Source organism: Cnephaeus nilssonii, assembly GCF_951640355.1.
Source record: "Cnephaeus nilssonii genome assembly, chromosome: 19".
In the NCBI taxonomy this organism is placed as follows: Eukaryota; Metazoa; Chordata; class Mammalia; order Chiroptera; family Vespertilionidae; genus Cnephaeus; species Cnephaeus nilssonii.
Genome location: NC_137090.1, coordinates 7,716,327 through 7,731,476, shown reverse-complemented (window position 1 = coordinate 7,731,476; position 15,150 = coordinate 7,716,327). Strand labels below are relative to the sequence as shown.

Genomic DNA, 15,150 nt, shown 5'->3' with positions numbered 1-15,150 from the left:
ATATATATATATATATATATGCTTAAATTTCTAAACCCTGGTAATATATATATAGTTTGACTACTTTATAAATAGTATGTATGTATTGTTTGTGTTTTTATATAATGGAGCAGTGACTAAAAGGTCATACAAGGGCGTACCTGACAAGGGAAGAAGATAAATGGCACTGAGAGGGTACAAAAGGCACATCAACTTTATCAGCAAATAGGGTTGCAAGAAGCGAACACCAAAGGCAGACCCCTGACTCAGGGCCCGGCATCATCGTGGCCCCAGGTGACCTGAAGGAGACCCACAAAGCGGTGCGCTGAAGGAAAGAAAGCGCTCTGAGAGTCTTGCTCATCGTGCTTGACAAGTCCCACTTTAATTAGCAGCTGGCAGCCAGGAGTCTTTTGACAGACTGGGCAGCATCAAAAGAAAAAGTGGAAAGAAGGCTTCGCTGAAGTGAAGTGAACTGACGTCAGGAAAGGCCAGCTATCGTGGGGACCATGCTCGCTGACAGCTTCTCCTCGGCTAAGAAGGATCTTTGCAGCTGGACAAGTTCCCACGCCAGGACCTGGAGGGAGGGTGGGGCTGGAATGGGGGCGCGTCAGCAAGCAGGCAGCGTTTGTGCTTGGCCGGGGCGGGTGCCGTGGGATGGCTGGACCCTTGCAGACAGCTGCAGAGCTCAGAGGAGGCGTTAAGAGGGCTCCATCAACCAAGCGTTGCCTTACAGGAGCTGGACCCGAGGCCGGGTTGACAGGAAGTCGGCAAGCAGGGGCTGGCTGTGCAGGGGCGTGGAGGAGTTGGCTGGAAGCAATTGGAGTCACCACTGGACAATTTGCCTAAACCTGTCACGCAGCAGACGGGCTGGCGGGAAGGGGATTTGCAGCCACCTTGGCCGCAGGAAGTGGGTCCGCCACAAGTTGGTTGACCAGAAGGCCTGGTGCCACGGGACGCTGGTGTGCAAGAGTTCACAGTGCAAGAGGGCCGGCAGATGAAGGGTATAGAAGGAGCTGCTTGGCAGGGCAGTGGCTGGCAAGGGGCGGTCACACAGCAAGCAGGATTGCAAGAACCGAACTCGCAAGGCGATGGCTGGCAGGGAGCAGGCATGCAGGGAACTGACTGGCAAGTCTTGAAAACGTAGCAGATGGGCTGGTAATAAGTTGATCTGCAGGGCTGACCTTCGCCACTCATGGGGTGGCATGAACCTGCTGGGCAGCAAGTTGGCTGGCGTGGAGTAGCTGCACAGGCAGTTGGTGGGCACGATGTTTCAGGACAGGGAGTCACCTCAGAGCGGGATGGCTGGCAGGCCCTGGTGTCACGGCAGACTGATTGGTCACAAGCTGCCTGGCGCGATCCGGACACGAAGACAGGTCCCTGGCAGGAGCTTTGCTGACGGGGGCTGGCTTGGCAGCACTTTCCCCGGCCGCCGGTGGGTTCTGAGCAGGAGGGCTGGCAGGAGCGAACCAGACGAGGAGCCTGGCCGGTGCTGGATTCGTAGCTGGCTGTGCAGGAGCAAATGGGTTGGCACACAAAGTCCACACAGGAAGTTGCTGGAAGGCAGGTAGGGTGGCAGGGAGCAGGTTCACAGCCTCCAGGGACCCTGCCGGATGGCTGACAGTGTCCCTGGCTTGGGACCTGTTGCCAGGTTCTGCTCCGGCAGAAGCTAGGCAGAAGGATGCCGTTTCGGAAGCTGCCACCCTTTGGGCACATGGAGGTGGGGGGCACCGCTGGAATGGCCGCGGCGTTTCCAGGACAACAGCCGTCCCCCATGGCGCTGGAGCTCCTTTGCCAGGAAGACACCTGCTACCCGGGGCTTTTATAGGCCTTCGCTCGGGGTGTTGGCGCGACAGAGAGCATCTTTCCTTGTTGTTGTTTCCACGGGTTTGCAGGCAGACATCTGATCAGCCGGGGAGATGCTGGCCCCGCTTTTACAACTCGTCTGTTGAGTGGGGAGTTTTCTTTGCTAAGTTTGGGTTCCCGGATGCTGCTCCTGCCCTGGGATGAGCTGTCGCTTTTACAGGTTGTGCTCCGGCCTCCCTGAAGCAGGCCCTTCCCAGCACAACCTCTCATCAGGAGGCCGCCGCCCGCTCTCCCGCCAGGAATGCAGGTCTGCGCCATTCAATCCGGAAATGAAGCCCTGACCCAGTAAAGGGGGGATGATGTCAGAGAAGGAGAACAGAAAATCAGTCAAGGACATTCTTTCTAGACCTTTCCCATTTGGCTTTCCTGAAACTCAACTCTGCTAAGACCAATGACAATAGGAATGGCTTCCATTAATCGCAGACCTACTATGTAGCAGGTCCTTGGCTGCATTTTTCATGGAATCTTTGCAATGACCCTAGTTACGAGGTGTAATTGTCACCACCATTTTGGAGGTAACAAAGCCAACTCTGAATTTAAATCGTGTTCCCCAAATTATGCAAGTAATGAAGGGTAGAAATAAGATTCAAACCTAAGTTAGGCTGACCCAAATTCCTCTGAAACTGACTACCTATTAGATCTCCCGACTTTGGAGGGGGCATAGTGACTGAAGGCTGACATTCTTGCAGCAATACACCAGGTGGGTGGCCCAAACCCCATGCTAGGGGTCATCTGCCCTCTCCGGTTTCTGTAATCATCAGCTAGATCAAAGGGTGTACTTACCTCTGCTCATCAATACATCCAAGGACAATCATTGAATTTGGAAATTTAAAACTGCCATATGCCTCATCAGAAAAGGTTAAACTCACAATATGAAGTCAAAGCATATATATTCTAAAAATATAAAAATGCAACAACCAAATGTGACATAAGGCCATGGCTGCAAAGTTGTGTTAATGTTAAATCAACCTCTTCCAAGAGGGATTTGCAAGATGCTTTTCTGATCCTTTCCCTCTTCCTCTGGGCTGGTCCAGGCTCTGCTTCACCATCCAACTCCAGCATCCCACACGGGTCCCTGCCCTGGCCTAGTTCACAATGGAGATGCAGGGTGGAGTGGAAAGACCATGGCTTTGAGAGCCAGACAGAGCTGGTCTGGATTTCTGGATCTGCTACTAACTCACTCTGTTGGACCTCTTAGCTCATGACCCTGCGTTCAAAGTACCAGGAGTTCATCAACTGCATTGCTGCTGCTCAGGTTACTTTTGTTCTTACTATCTGTCTCACAATTATTGAGAGTGCTGGACATCCGGGAAGATACTTTTCAAAGTACCAGATACAAAATGCCATCGCCTCATACCCTCCACCCCCTCATTTTAAAAAGAGACAATTTTCTGATTGAATGATGCCTCAAAAACTCTCCCCCTGGTGGTTAAAATGCCTTTCCTCTACCATTGCTTTTTTTTTTTTTTTTTGGTAGGGATACATATATCTTTTTATTTTTATTTTTGTGTGTGTTCTCTGCTTTCTTTTTTAAAATTTATCTTTATTGTTAAAAGTATTATAGATGTTCTATTTTCTCCCCATTGACTCCCTCCACCCTGTACCTGCACCCCCTCCCCTCCAAGGCCTTCACTGTGTTATTGTCTGTGTCCATGGGCTATCATATATGCATATGAGTTCTTTAAATGGACTGACAGAGGAAAGGGGGGATGGAAAGAAATCTACCATTGCTTTTTATGTCACAGCATCAATCACTTCTTTTGCCCTCATTTCATTGCTATTCATTTCAACATCTTGTAAACTGCAAGGGTTCCTAAAGGATGTTTTATTCCTAAATGTCTATATCCCAAACCTCTCTGCTCCCAAAAGGAAATACTTGAGAGATGAGAGGTTTGGGATGTAAATATTTAGGAATAAATACCAAGTAAGTCAATCAAAATGGAACTTAAATGTATTTGAGAAACCAGTCAACTTCAATCTGAAAAAGATGCCGATATCCTTCACCCATATATACCACTATTACTGTTTCAAAGAAATCCACTTTTACATCCATTTTTTCTCTAATTCTTCTCTTTCCTCCCTTCTTCTTAAAGAAACCTCTCAAGAGGTTGGTAAAAGTGTACAAACTTTCAGCTATTAGAAGAAGTTCTGAAGATCTAATGGCTATAACATGATTGATAATACTGCATTGCATAATTAAAATTTGCTAAGAAAACTTATATGTTCTCATAAAAATGATAAATATGTGAGGAGATGAATGTGTTCATTAATTAGATGGGAGAAATCCTTTCACTACATATGTATATCAAATCATTATACTGTACACTTTCAATACCTTAAAACTTTATCAATTATACCTTAGTGAAGCTGGAAAAAAGAATCCTCTCAATAAAGACAACTTTCATTTTGGTTCAAGGCACAAAGGGCTGTTGAGATCACATTAGGAAATATGGCAATACAGAAAAATCACTGGCTTTGGACAGAACTGGGTTTTAATCATTTGTTTGTTACCAGCTATGACTATCCTGAATTTTGTGTTTATCATCCCCTTGTGAATATAGATATAAAATACACTAGAGGCCCGGATGCATGAAATTCATGCAAGGGGCTTGGCCCTCGCAGCCCCGACTGCCTCGGCTCTCGCAGCCCCAGCTTCATCCGGAAGGTCGTCTGGGTGGTCGTTCTGCTATTTGGTCTAATTAGCATATTAGCTATTTATTATATAGGATAGTATATATAACATAATGTATGTAATTGCATATATGTGTACATGCATATGTACTCATGCATGTAAATTCATGTATGTGTATTGTTTTGAACTTTAGATACATGTGTGCTCTCTGAGGCTTGTTTATATCAATCCACATTTCATTGGTAAGGTTCACTTATGTTGCTTGTAGCCATTGTCCAGTAATGTTTCCCTGCAGCAGTATAATCTATTACATGACTATACCACAATTTTCTTGTCTTTGTTGATGGGCACTTGCATTGTTTGTCCTTTATATTCCTCATCTATAAAATAGAGGAGAAGAAATATTCTCACAGGATGACTGTGATTTACATGAAATACTGAGTCTATGCTTGGCACAGAGATTTAAAATCTGGCTAACTCCTCTCTTGATTCTGGAAGGAGACAGAGCTAAATCCCAATAGTCTGATGAGACAACAACGCCAATACCAGTGGCAGGATAAGTTTTACTTTTTACTCTGCCATTGTCCAATCCAGTGGTTCTCAAATAGGGGGAAATTTTTGCACACACATTCCCCAGGGGTGTTTGGCAGTGTCTGGAGACATTTTTGGTCATCACAATCTGGAGACACTACTGGCATCTAGTTGGTAGAGGTCAGGGATGCTGCTTAGTATCATACAATGCATAGAATTGACCCAGCCCAAAATGTCAGTAGTGCCAAAGCTGCATTTTGAGGACAAGGGATAGCCCTTTGTTCTGTGTATTATGTGTAATGGATGATCACTTTGAAGAGACTCTATCCTTAGAGATTATAAGAGATTATGTATGGAGTTTTTACAAAGAATGTGTCTTATAGGACTAAGAGAACATAAGTAAAGCTCTCACACAAAAAACCCCTTCCTATTGTAATTATGACACCCCTGCCAACACACACACACACACACACACACACACACACACACTTGTTTTCATCCCACTGGGGACCCCAAGGCCACTGGCTTCCTCCTCAGTCTCCCTAAATACAAGAGCATATTCCTCATTGCAGTTCTCAACACCAAGGCCAAAGGGACATTCCAAAACAGTGCTCTTCACGTCACTGCCCTGCATACAGCTCCTTGATGCCTTCATGTCAGCCCTGCACCACATCCAAGTCCCTCTGTCCAGCATACAAGGCCTGATAAGAGCAGCTCCTGGTCTGCTTACCTGACCTCAGAGCTCACCACTCCTCTAAGCACACCTTTGCCCAGGCCTCACCTAGTGAACAGTGTGCTCACAGGCATATTCATGAGTGTGCTTCCTCTGCCTAGAAAACTCTTCCTTTCCGGTTTCTAACTGCTCAGCTCCTACTTGTGCTGAAAGACAAGGCTTCAGTATCATAATCCCCAAGAATCCTCCCCTGGCTCCCCCTAACACCCTGCTGAGTTCACAGTGCCCGTGCTTGCCTCTATCCCAGCATTTAGCACAGTGAAATATAGTTCATTGTCTCTCTGTCCATCTGTCTCCCTGCTGGAGTGAGCTCCTCTGAGAGCAGGGACGGAGACTTTTGTCATCTCGTTCCTAGAGCCTAACATAGTCCCTGGCACCTCACAGCCTCTAATAAACCTTGTCGGATGGATGAATGGATGGATGAAGCTGCTCTCAAAGACGAGGCAAGTCAGCTGATGGGGTGATGGCATTAACAAGAGAGAGGTGGAAACAGCATGTTGCTTCAACTTAGCCATGTTTATTGGACAGTTAAATACCCTTCTCTCACTGAGGAGGCCCCCAAGGAGCATGAGGACAGACAGCAGGGGAGCACAGGCAGGAGGACTGGAAGAAACGTAGCCAGGAAAGAGACTTGGGACGATGTGGCACAGCTCGATGACAGCGGCAGACAGGCACCCAGCGTGCCCTCTCAGTGCCCAGGAGGCCTTAATGTGGGCCATTCGGGTACTGTCATTTCTGAAGAGTTACTTGAAACATAGGCAGATGGTGAGTGATGCTGCAGAAAGAAAAAGATTCTAGCTACATCGTGCTGCACTTCGGGGAGGGCAGTCAAGCTTCCTCTAGTGGGAGGTTTGCTTAGGTGGGCTGAGGTCCGTTCAGCGGTTGGCAGGCTTGGTGGCAGCAGGCTGGCTGGCTGTGGCCTCACGGGTGGTTGGGCTGGTGACTTTGGCCTCCGTGGGCTGGCAGGGATTGTCCTCTGAGACTTCCACCTTGCAGGGAGTGGAGTCAGCACAATCCGGTTGGCTGGAAGTGGACTTTTTGCAATCCCGTTTGCAGGAGTTAACACAAGGCAGGCAGGAGCTCACCGGGCGGTAGGAGATTGAAGTGATGTAGGCCGGGCGGCGCAGGATGGAGTAACAAGGGCGGTAGCAGGCAGGGCGGTAGCAGGCAGGGCGGTAGGAGATGGATGTCACGTACGGCTGCCTGTAGGTGAAGGGTCCAGAGTAGATTGAGCGGTAGATGGGGCGGTAGGGGACCGAAGTCGTGCAAGGCGGTTTGCAGGAGCTGGGTATGTAGAAAGTCCGAGGGCAAGTCGGTTGGCAGATGGCAGATGCAGAAGACCCCGGGCGGCAGCAGGGAGGCTGGCAGGAAGTAGATGGGCAGGAAATAGGCTCACAGCAGATGGACTGACGGCGCTGGACTATGTAGCAAGTAGGTTGGCATGGACGGGTCACACAGACACTGGGTGAGCAGGGATTGGGCTCCGAGCAGATGGGTTGGCAGATGCTGGAGACACAACACGAGGGCTCTTGGCAAGTGCTAGAGACACAAGGTGGTTCCCAAGGGCTCGGAACACAGCAGGCAGAGCGAAGGCAGACAGGCTCACAGACCAGAGCCACACAGGGAGCTGGCTGGCAGATGCTGGGCCCGGAGCAGGATGGCTCACAGGGACTGGACTCACAGCAAGCAGCCTGGCAGCTATTGCCCACAGAGCAGTCGGATGGGCAGCAGCTGGGCGTGGAGCACACTGGCTGACAGCAAGCAGGCTCACAGACCACTGGTTGGCAAGAGCTAGGCATGGTGCAGACAGCTGGACAGCAGCTGGGCTCACACACGACTGGCTGGCAGCAGCTGGGCTTGCAGACGATGGGCTGGCAGGGGGTGGGCATACAGAGGACCGCTTGGCAGGAAGCAGCCTCGCAGCACACGGGTTGGCAGCAACTGCTCACAGAACAACAGGGATCACACGTGGTAGCCTCGCAGCACACGGGTTGGGCACAGCTGCTCACAGAACAACAGGGATCACACGTGGTAGCCTCGCAGCACACGGGTTGGGCACAGCTGCTCACAGAACAACAGGGATCACACGTGGTAGCCTCGCAGCACACGGGTTGGGCACAGCTGCTCACGGAACAGGAAGGATCACACATGGTAGCCTCACAGCACACGGGTTGGGCACAGCTGCTCACGGAACAGCAGGGCTGACAGCATTGTGGGCCACAGCTGGATGCCCCACAGCCATCTTGACAGGGCATCAGTTGCCACGTCTGGCTCTGGCAGGAGCTGGGCAAGCAGATGGGCCCTCTGCAGCTCACCTCTGTGGAGCAGAGAGAGATGGCTGGCACGGAGGGGCATTTCCTAGAACAGCAGTTTCCAGACATGACGGAGGTGCCTCTGCTCCTTGGTGAGTGCTGCGAGGTGGCTGCCTGACTGGCGCAGCTCCCTGGGGCCCTCGCTTTTATACCCCTTCTCCGGCATATGATGTTTTGAGCTCCTGCGTCTTTTCCTCGTTGCTGTTTGGGCCACTTTGCAGAGGAACATCTTATTAGGTCAAGGTTTGTTGACCTGGGATTGTTTATCTACCCATAAAGAAGCTGTTTGTTTATTGACTTGCTAAATGTGGAGTCCTGGGAGTTATAGGCCATCTTGGAATAAGCGTCATCACCTTCAATGATCGGTATCTCTGAGCATCATGAACAGGGGAAGAAGAAAAGAACTTACCATTTATCCATCTTCTATCCTCTGTACTGGGCCCTGAGCTGGATGCAGGGGATGCCCATGCCTAAGACCTACTCACTCATTCTCATAGATATCACTCTCTGGTGGGCAGACACGTGTACAGGTAAACTCATTGCAATGCAATGATAAACTTAACAACAGACATACGGGGATTAGTGAGAGGACCAGTGATGAACTCTGTGGAAGAGGGGATATCTTGGATGGATCTCAAATGACTGCACTTTATAGCAGTGATTTATTTAAAACCATCAGCAATCCCATGGGATAGGGAAACTTTGCTTCCATTACAGATGAAGAACAGGAAGGGGGAATTAGAATCCAAAAGTTTGTCACTTGCTAAAATCCCACATGGCTTGACTTGCCTCCTAATCTAGAGCTGCTCTTCTTCCCCTTCACCACTCTGTCTGGACAGACCTTTCTCAGGAGCCTTTGTCAAAGCCACATGTCACAGGCTTCGCCCACATGCTGTCCTTTGTCCTGTTCTGTGCCCCAGACTGCAGGCTCTACCTGACCCTGGAAGGCACTTGGCCTAGCCATTCTGCTTCTGTTTCCTTTTTTTCCTTCCTTCACCCCCACCTGAAGCATCCAGTAGACCTTCAGAGTTCTTCTTGCATTTGGTGATTTTTTAAAATTAAATGTATTGGAATAACATTGGTTATTAACATATAAATTTCAGGTGACAACTTTCTAATAAGACATCTGTATACTCTATTGCCCTTTGGTGACTTTAACAGCTCCTAAAGGAAAGATATATCCAAGACCCAAAGGGTAAAGAAGAAAGACAGGTGTTTTTTTAATGTGTGTGTTTTTTTTTTTAACAAAAACATTATAAACAAAAGCAAGAACACAAATGCTTTCTCAAAGCATTGTGTCAATGCTACTGCTTGAGAGAGACATTATGAGGGAAACAAATCATAAGTTTCTAAACACCAAGGACTGATATCCCTGCTCACTGAGGCCCCATCTTGCCTCCACCATGTGCTTTCAACATCAATACAAAAGGCAGCTTTGGAAAAGCTGAACCATTTTTTCATTCATTCACCATTCTTCTCTTCATTCATTAATTTATGCAATCATTTGCCCAATTTCAATTTTATTCATCCAACCAACCCAGCCACCATTGGGTTTTGTGTAATGATACAGAATGAATGAGTTGCAATTCCATAAGGAGCTCAAGTTTAGAAGAAATACAGATACTTTCATAAGCAATTATGGTACAGTATATGTACAAGTGCTACAACACCTGGATGCACGGGTGCTCTGTGGGCACCCAGGAGAAACAGCAATGTGGTTTTGAGGAAGTTAGGGAAGGCTTCTTAAGAGAGCATGATACATTTGGGGAGCAGCAAATGGTTCCATAGCTGAGATGAAAAGTGCAAGGGGACAGGAAAGGATAGTGATGGGTCTAGAGGGGTTACTAGCCACTCAATCATGAAAAAACCTATGAACCATGGTAATAAGTTGGATTTTATACTGGCACCTGGAGTTTTTAAGCAGGGGAGTAACTTGGCCAGGTCTGCCCTTTGGAAATATCTCTCTGCCTGTGGAGAAGGGATTGAAGAAGAAGGGTGAGTCTGGAAGTGGGCCAACCATTAGGGGTCTGGGGCAATTACCCAAAAGCTTCATGGTGAACGAGCCAGTGCCTTGGGACTGGAGGGATATAAGATGTTTTAAAGAGGCAGAATCTACAGGACTTAGTGGTTGAAAGTGAAAGGTTAGGAATAGGGAGTGCCATTCTTTGAGATGTGGATCTCAGCAATAGAGGAAAGGAATTTTAGAAAGCTTTGCAGAGGATAAGGCAAGGAGAAGACCCCAAGACCCTGATCCCCACATTTCCAGTTCTTCTTTCCATCCACCTTCTCTTTGTCAGCTAAACCAGCAATAAAATTCCAGATGGAGATGCCCCTCCCAAAAAAATCCCTCATAAAAGCTCTCAGCTGAAAAACTTGCATAGCATCATTCATTATGCTAGAATGTCATCTCCTCCAAGAATCCTTCCCTGCTAAGTGGAATAAGCTGCTCTTTTAACTATCTATCCCATTCCTACTTTATTCTCTTTTGTAGCTCTGGGCTCCCTTGATGCCATATAAGCACTAAGAGGATAAGAATTTTGTTTATTCCCTGATGTAAACCCAGCACCCAGAGCAGTGTTTGATATGTAGGCAGTTCACTATTAATATTTGTTGAATGAATGGATAAATGAGGACCTCCGTGGACAACTAAGAGGAGCAATTCTCTGTCAATAATTCAAAGAAATTACTACCTTCCACTCATGCTTCCATGAGGCCATGGTCATGAGCAACGAAAGAATGAGCTGCTCTTAATCACAATTGCTCAATGTAGACCAGTTGAACTCTTGGCAACTATGTCCCTTTGGCATGCTTCTGCTCTGACTGTGGCTTTGTCCTAGGGGTTAGAGAGCCAGCATTTAAGAGGCCAATTTCAGGCAGAGCAAACAATGACCTAAATAATAGAGTCTAAAACTGAATCAGGGCAGAGTCAAATCTCAAATTCTCTCCCAAAGCAAGATACTGCAAATACTACTGGGATTTTTAATGCCAAAAAAAAAAGAAAGAAAGAAAGAAAAAGAAAACACAAGCAACTATCATTAGATACTTGCTAGAACAGCTAAACATTAAAAGGCTGACAATATCAAGTGTTAGCAAGAACATGGAGCAACTGAAACTCCCAGATATACAAAATGGTACAACCACTTTGCAAAACAGGTGGGTAAGTGTTTATAATGTGAAACATTCACTTACCATTTGTCCAACAATCTAACACCTAGGAATTTATCCTAAATAAATGAAAATATATGTCCACACAAAAATTTGTACATGAATATTCATAATAGCTTTATTCATAATAGCAAAGAACTGTAGACAACCCAAATGTCCATCAGTAGATGAGTATTTTAATGCAGTTTATTCATACAATGTAGTTTATTCACTCAATAAAAAGGAATGAACTATTGATAGCTACAGCAACATGAATGAATATTTTAAAATGTTATTCTAAGTGAAAAAGTTCACAATATATGATTTCATTTATATGAAATTCTAGAAATGGTGAAATTTATAGTGACATAAAGCAGATCAATGGTTGTCTGAGATTGGGGTCAGGTCGAGGGGACACTACTTGCAAAAGGACACTGGGGAATTTGAGAAATGATGGAAAATTCTAGATCTTGAGTGCAGTAGTGGTTAAATATATACAACTAGTGGCCCAGTGCACGAAACTGGTGCACATTAAAAGGGAATTAATTAGAGGAAATATTTTAATATTGCTATTTGCCCTTTCTCTATAATAGAAGTGTCAGAGATGAAAGAAAATTAGTAAAATGTATATGAAAATCTTCCTGCTGTCAGAGTCTGGGGCACGCTGCGGGACCCAGAGTCAAGTCCCCACCCACCCGCATGCACCTTAAAATCACACGAGACCCAGACCCGGCCGGCCCCACCCCCATTGGGCGTGATACAGACCCAGCCAGCCCCACCCCCGTCAAGCCCTGCTGGGCCGGGGGCGCAGCCTCAGGTCCCCTGGCCCGACCTGGCGCCACACAGCCTCAGGTCCCTGATGATCGCTCGTTTCAACTCATTACAGGAACCCTGCCTCCGCTGTGGGCGCAGCCATCTTGTGACAGCATGATGAAGTGAGAGTCAATTTGCATATTACCTCTTTATTATATAGGATTGTCAAAATCTCATCAAACTACACTAAAATGGGAGTGATTTATTACATGTAAATTATATCTCCAAGTTAGCTTATAAAAAATGAAACAAAAAAATTTAAAGGCAAAAAAGCAAAAGCAGCATAATCCTAGTTTTATTTGTAAAAATGCATAGAAAGGAGTCTGGAAAGATACATGTTAGTAATAAAGCCTGAGTGGTGAGAATTTGAGTGGCTATTATGTCTTCTTTATATTTTTCTATATTTTTTCATATTTTTAGGAATCATTGCTGTACTTATAATCAGAAAAATATTTTTGTTTATTGAATAAAGCATTGCTTTGGAGGAATAAAAATAAATATTGTTCTCCCAGGGCAAGAGCAGAATCAATTTTATCCCACATGTAGCAACTCAAGGTCATATTCAGGAAGAGGTTGAATCAACTCCTTCTTGAATTTTAACCTTCCAGCCGAACCCACACACAGCGGGGTCAGGCTCCATTTCACAGACAGATGCTCACCCTTCTCCACCCCGGGCCTTAAGCAGAAGAAATACAGCTGGACACGAAAACCTAATCCAGAAAAGGGAGACTTTGCCAAAGCAGGAGGCTGGAGGAAGGACCTGAACTTCCCAGAACATTCTTAGAAACTGTGTGTTGTCAAAATTTTGCTACAGGAATCCCTTCCATTTAGAACCAAGCTTGTCTTATCAAGCCTCCTCCCCTGACTTTGCTAGGAAGTTCTGACCAAACCTGAAGCCTCCGGCAGAACCATTCTAGGAGAACTACAATGCAGGAGGCAGCCAGGCACCTCGCTCAAGGTTAAACTTGGCCAGCATCAGCATTTACCTGGGAGTTTTTAAAAATGCAGGCCCCCGCCAGCTGGCGTGGCTCCGTGAACCAGGAGGTCACAGCCCAGTGCCAGGTCAGGACACATACCTGGGTTGCGGGCTCAGTCCCCGCAGGAGGGTGTGCAGGAGGCAGCCAACCAATTCTCTCTCATCATGGATGTTTCTCTCTCCCTTTCCCTTCCTCTCTGAAATCAATACAAATATATTTTTAAAAATAAAAATGCAGCTCCCAGGGGCTCCACCCTAGGGCTAATGGATAAAACCTCTAGCAGCAAAGCCCAAGGATCTGTACGTTTAAAAGCCTCCCCAAGTGAATCTCATGTAGCGCCTAGAACTTGAGCCTCCACGTGTGGTCCTCAGACCTCAGTGCGGAAGAATCCCTGGGGTCCTTGTTAGAAACACAGGTTTCCAGACCACCCGCCTCCGAGTGCTGATTCTGCCTGGCTCAGGGAGGGCTCCAGATCTCCACTTAGCTACCCCTGGGGGGTCTGATGTGGGCGACCCACACACTGCTTGTCAGGAGCGCCTGTTGGGGACGCCAGGGTACATTTGTCGGGCCCAGTGCCCGAGAGGGGGCGAAGGAAGAGGCGGCAGGACCAGTGTGGTGAGGCCAGCGTGCCCGGATTTATTAAGAAGTGAACAGAGAGGAATCTGTGCGGCTCAAAAGCCTCGGGAAAGCTGAGGCAGAGGGGTCAGTCCCAGAGACGCCGTGAATGAGCGGATGCCTCCTCGTGACCATGGAACTTGGTGAGAGTCCAGCCAGCCGCGGGGATGCCCCCTTTCCGCTTCGGGGATCTCTTTGGGCGGCGCCCCGTTCCAATCCCCCACCAGCACGTGGCTCTAGTTCTCAGGGCCTTGAAACACCAGGGCGGGCACCGGATCAGCAAGCCGCCTCCACCCATGCCACGGGAGGCCGGACACCGTCCTGGAAGGTCCTGGAGACGAGGGGTCTCGGCCGGAGCAGGTGGGTGGACGCATTCCGTGGGGCTGTCTCCATGGAGGGGGCGCGGGGAGCTCTTCATTTCGTGTCGCAGACGGGCGTGGGCTGGCAGCACACAGGCCCGCAGCAGCCCCCCGAGGAGCCACAGCAGCTGGAGCCGCAGCAGCTGGACCCGCAGCAGCTGCCCCCGCAGCCAGAGCCGCCCCCGCAGCCGGAGCCGCCGCCCCCGCAGCAGCCGGATCCGCCGCAGCAGGAGGAGCCGCAGCAGCCGCCTCCGCAGCCTCCGCAGCCCGAGCCCCCGCAGCCGCAGCAGGACCCGCAGCAGCCGCAGCAGCCGGGCTGGCAGCAGCACATCTCGCAGCAGTCCTGCTCCTCACCGCAGCAGGTGAAGCAGTCCCCCGGGCAGCACCCCATGATCCCCGCTGGTCAGGGCGCAGGTCAGGACCGCAGCCAGAGTTCCCCAGGTCTGGCCGTCACCAGCTGGACGGCAGCTTTTATATCCCCTCCGCCAGGGTGTGGGCCCAGGGGCCAGATGTTTTCTTTGTTATTATTTATGCCCGAGTCCAGAAGAAGGTCTCATTAGCTGCCTGTTTATTTTCCAGCCCTGAGTACCTCAACTCATAAAAAGGCCCCACTCCTCCCAACGGCTATTTGTCCAGAGGGTAAAAATACACCTTCGGCAAGACCTGTCATCATGGCCAAACTGGGGCCAGCCATCATTAGCCAGGCTGGAGCCAGGAAGCGGAAGCCCCCCCAGATCTGGCTCTGGCAGGGGGTTCCTCTTCCATGCCTTCTATGGCACGTGGGCAGCCAACCTCTTTGCCATGGATGCTAATCCCGGAAGAAGAAGATGGTAAGAGCAGCTCAGAGGCCGCTGAGGAGGTCTGGCCATGTGGCTGCTCCCAGCTGGAAATGGCATCTTCATCCTGGCCGTGCAAGGCAAATATTTGTGTGTGTGTGTGTGGTATGTGGAGTGTGCCGCACGTTTGTTTGGGCTTCATCAGTGACCATCAATCATGAGTAATAACTGCCCTGTGAAACGGAGAGAGACTCATCATAAAACTGCAAAAGGCAGGGGAACCATGTTTCTCTGGCCTGTGCGATGAACTGAACACTCAGCCTTCTCTCTAAATGGGCTGAAAGAGCGGTGGGCAGAACCTGCAACACCCAGGCCTAGGCCTTCCCTTGATAGGAAGAAAAGAAGGAGAGCGGGGA

General features: G+C 48.5%; 3 protein-coding genes across 3 annotated transcripts; all 3 read right to left on the bottom strand.

Annotated features, from left to right (window-relative positions):
* Nucleotides 1–690: 690 nt before the first annotated feature.
* Nucleotides 691–1,752, bottom strand: KRTAP29-1 (keratin associated like protein 29-1; the record flags this gene model as incomplete). The annotated part of the gene is made up of 1 exon (XM_079798638.1): nucleotides 691–1,752. The coding sequence occupies one exon, from the start codon at nucleotides 1,750–1,752 to the stop codon at nucleotides 691–693; it is 1,062 nt and encodes a 353-aa protein (XP_079654764.1).
* A 4,861-nt stretch (nucleotides 1,753–6,613) lies between these two features.
* On the bottom strand, nucleotides 6,614–8,119 carry KRTAP16-1 (keratin associated protein 16-1; the record flags this gene model as incomplete). The annotated part of the gene is made up of 1 exon (XM_079798197.1): nucleotides 6,614–8,119. The coding sequence occupies one exon, from the start codon at nucleotides 8,117–8,119 to the stop codon at nucleotides 6,614–6,616; it is 1,506 nt and encodes a 501-aa protein (XP_079654323.1).
* A 5,894-nt stretch (nucleotides 8,120–14,013) lies between these two features.
* Nucleotides 14,014–14,349, bottom strand: KRTAP17-1 (keratin associated protein 17-1; the record flags this gene model as incomplete). Its single annotated transcript, XM_079798230.1, has 1 exon — nucleotides 14,014–14,349. The coding sequence occupies one exon, from the start codon at nucleotides 14,347–14,349 to the stop codon at nucleotides 14,014–14,016; it is 336 nt and encodes a 111-aa protein (XP_079654356.1).
* Between the last annotated feature and the right edge of the window lie 801 nt (nucleotides 14,350–15,150).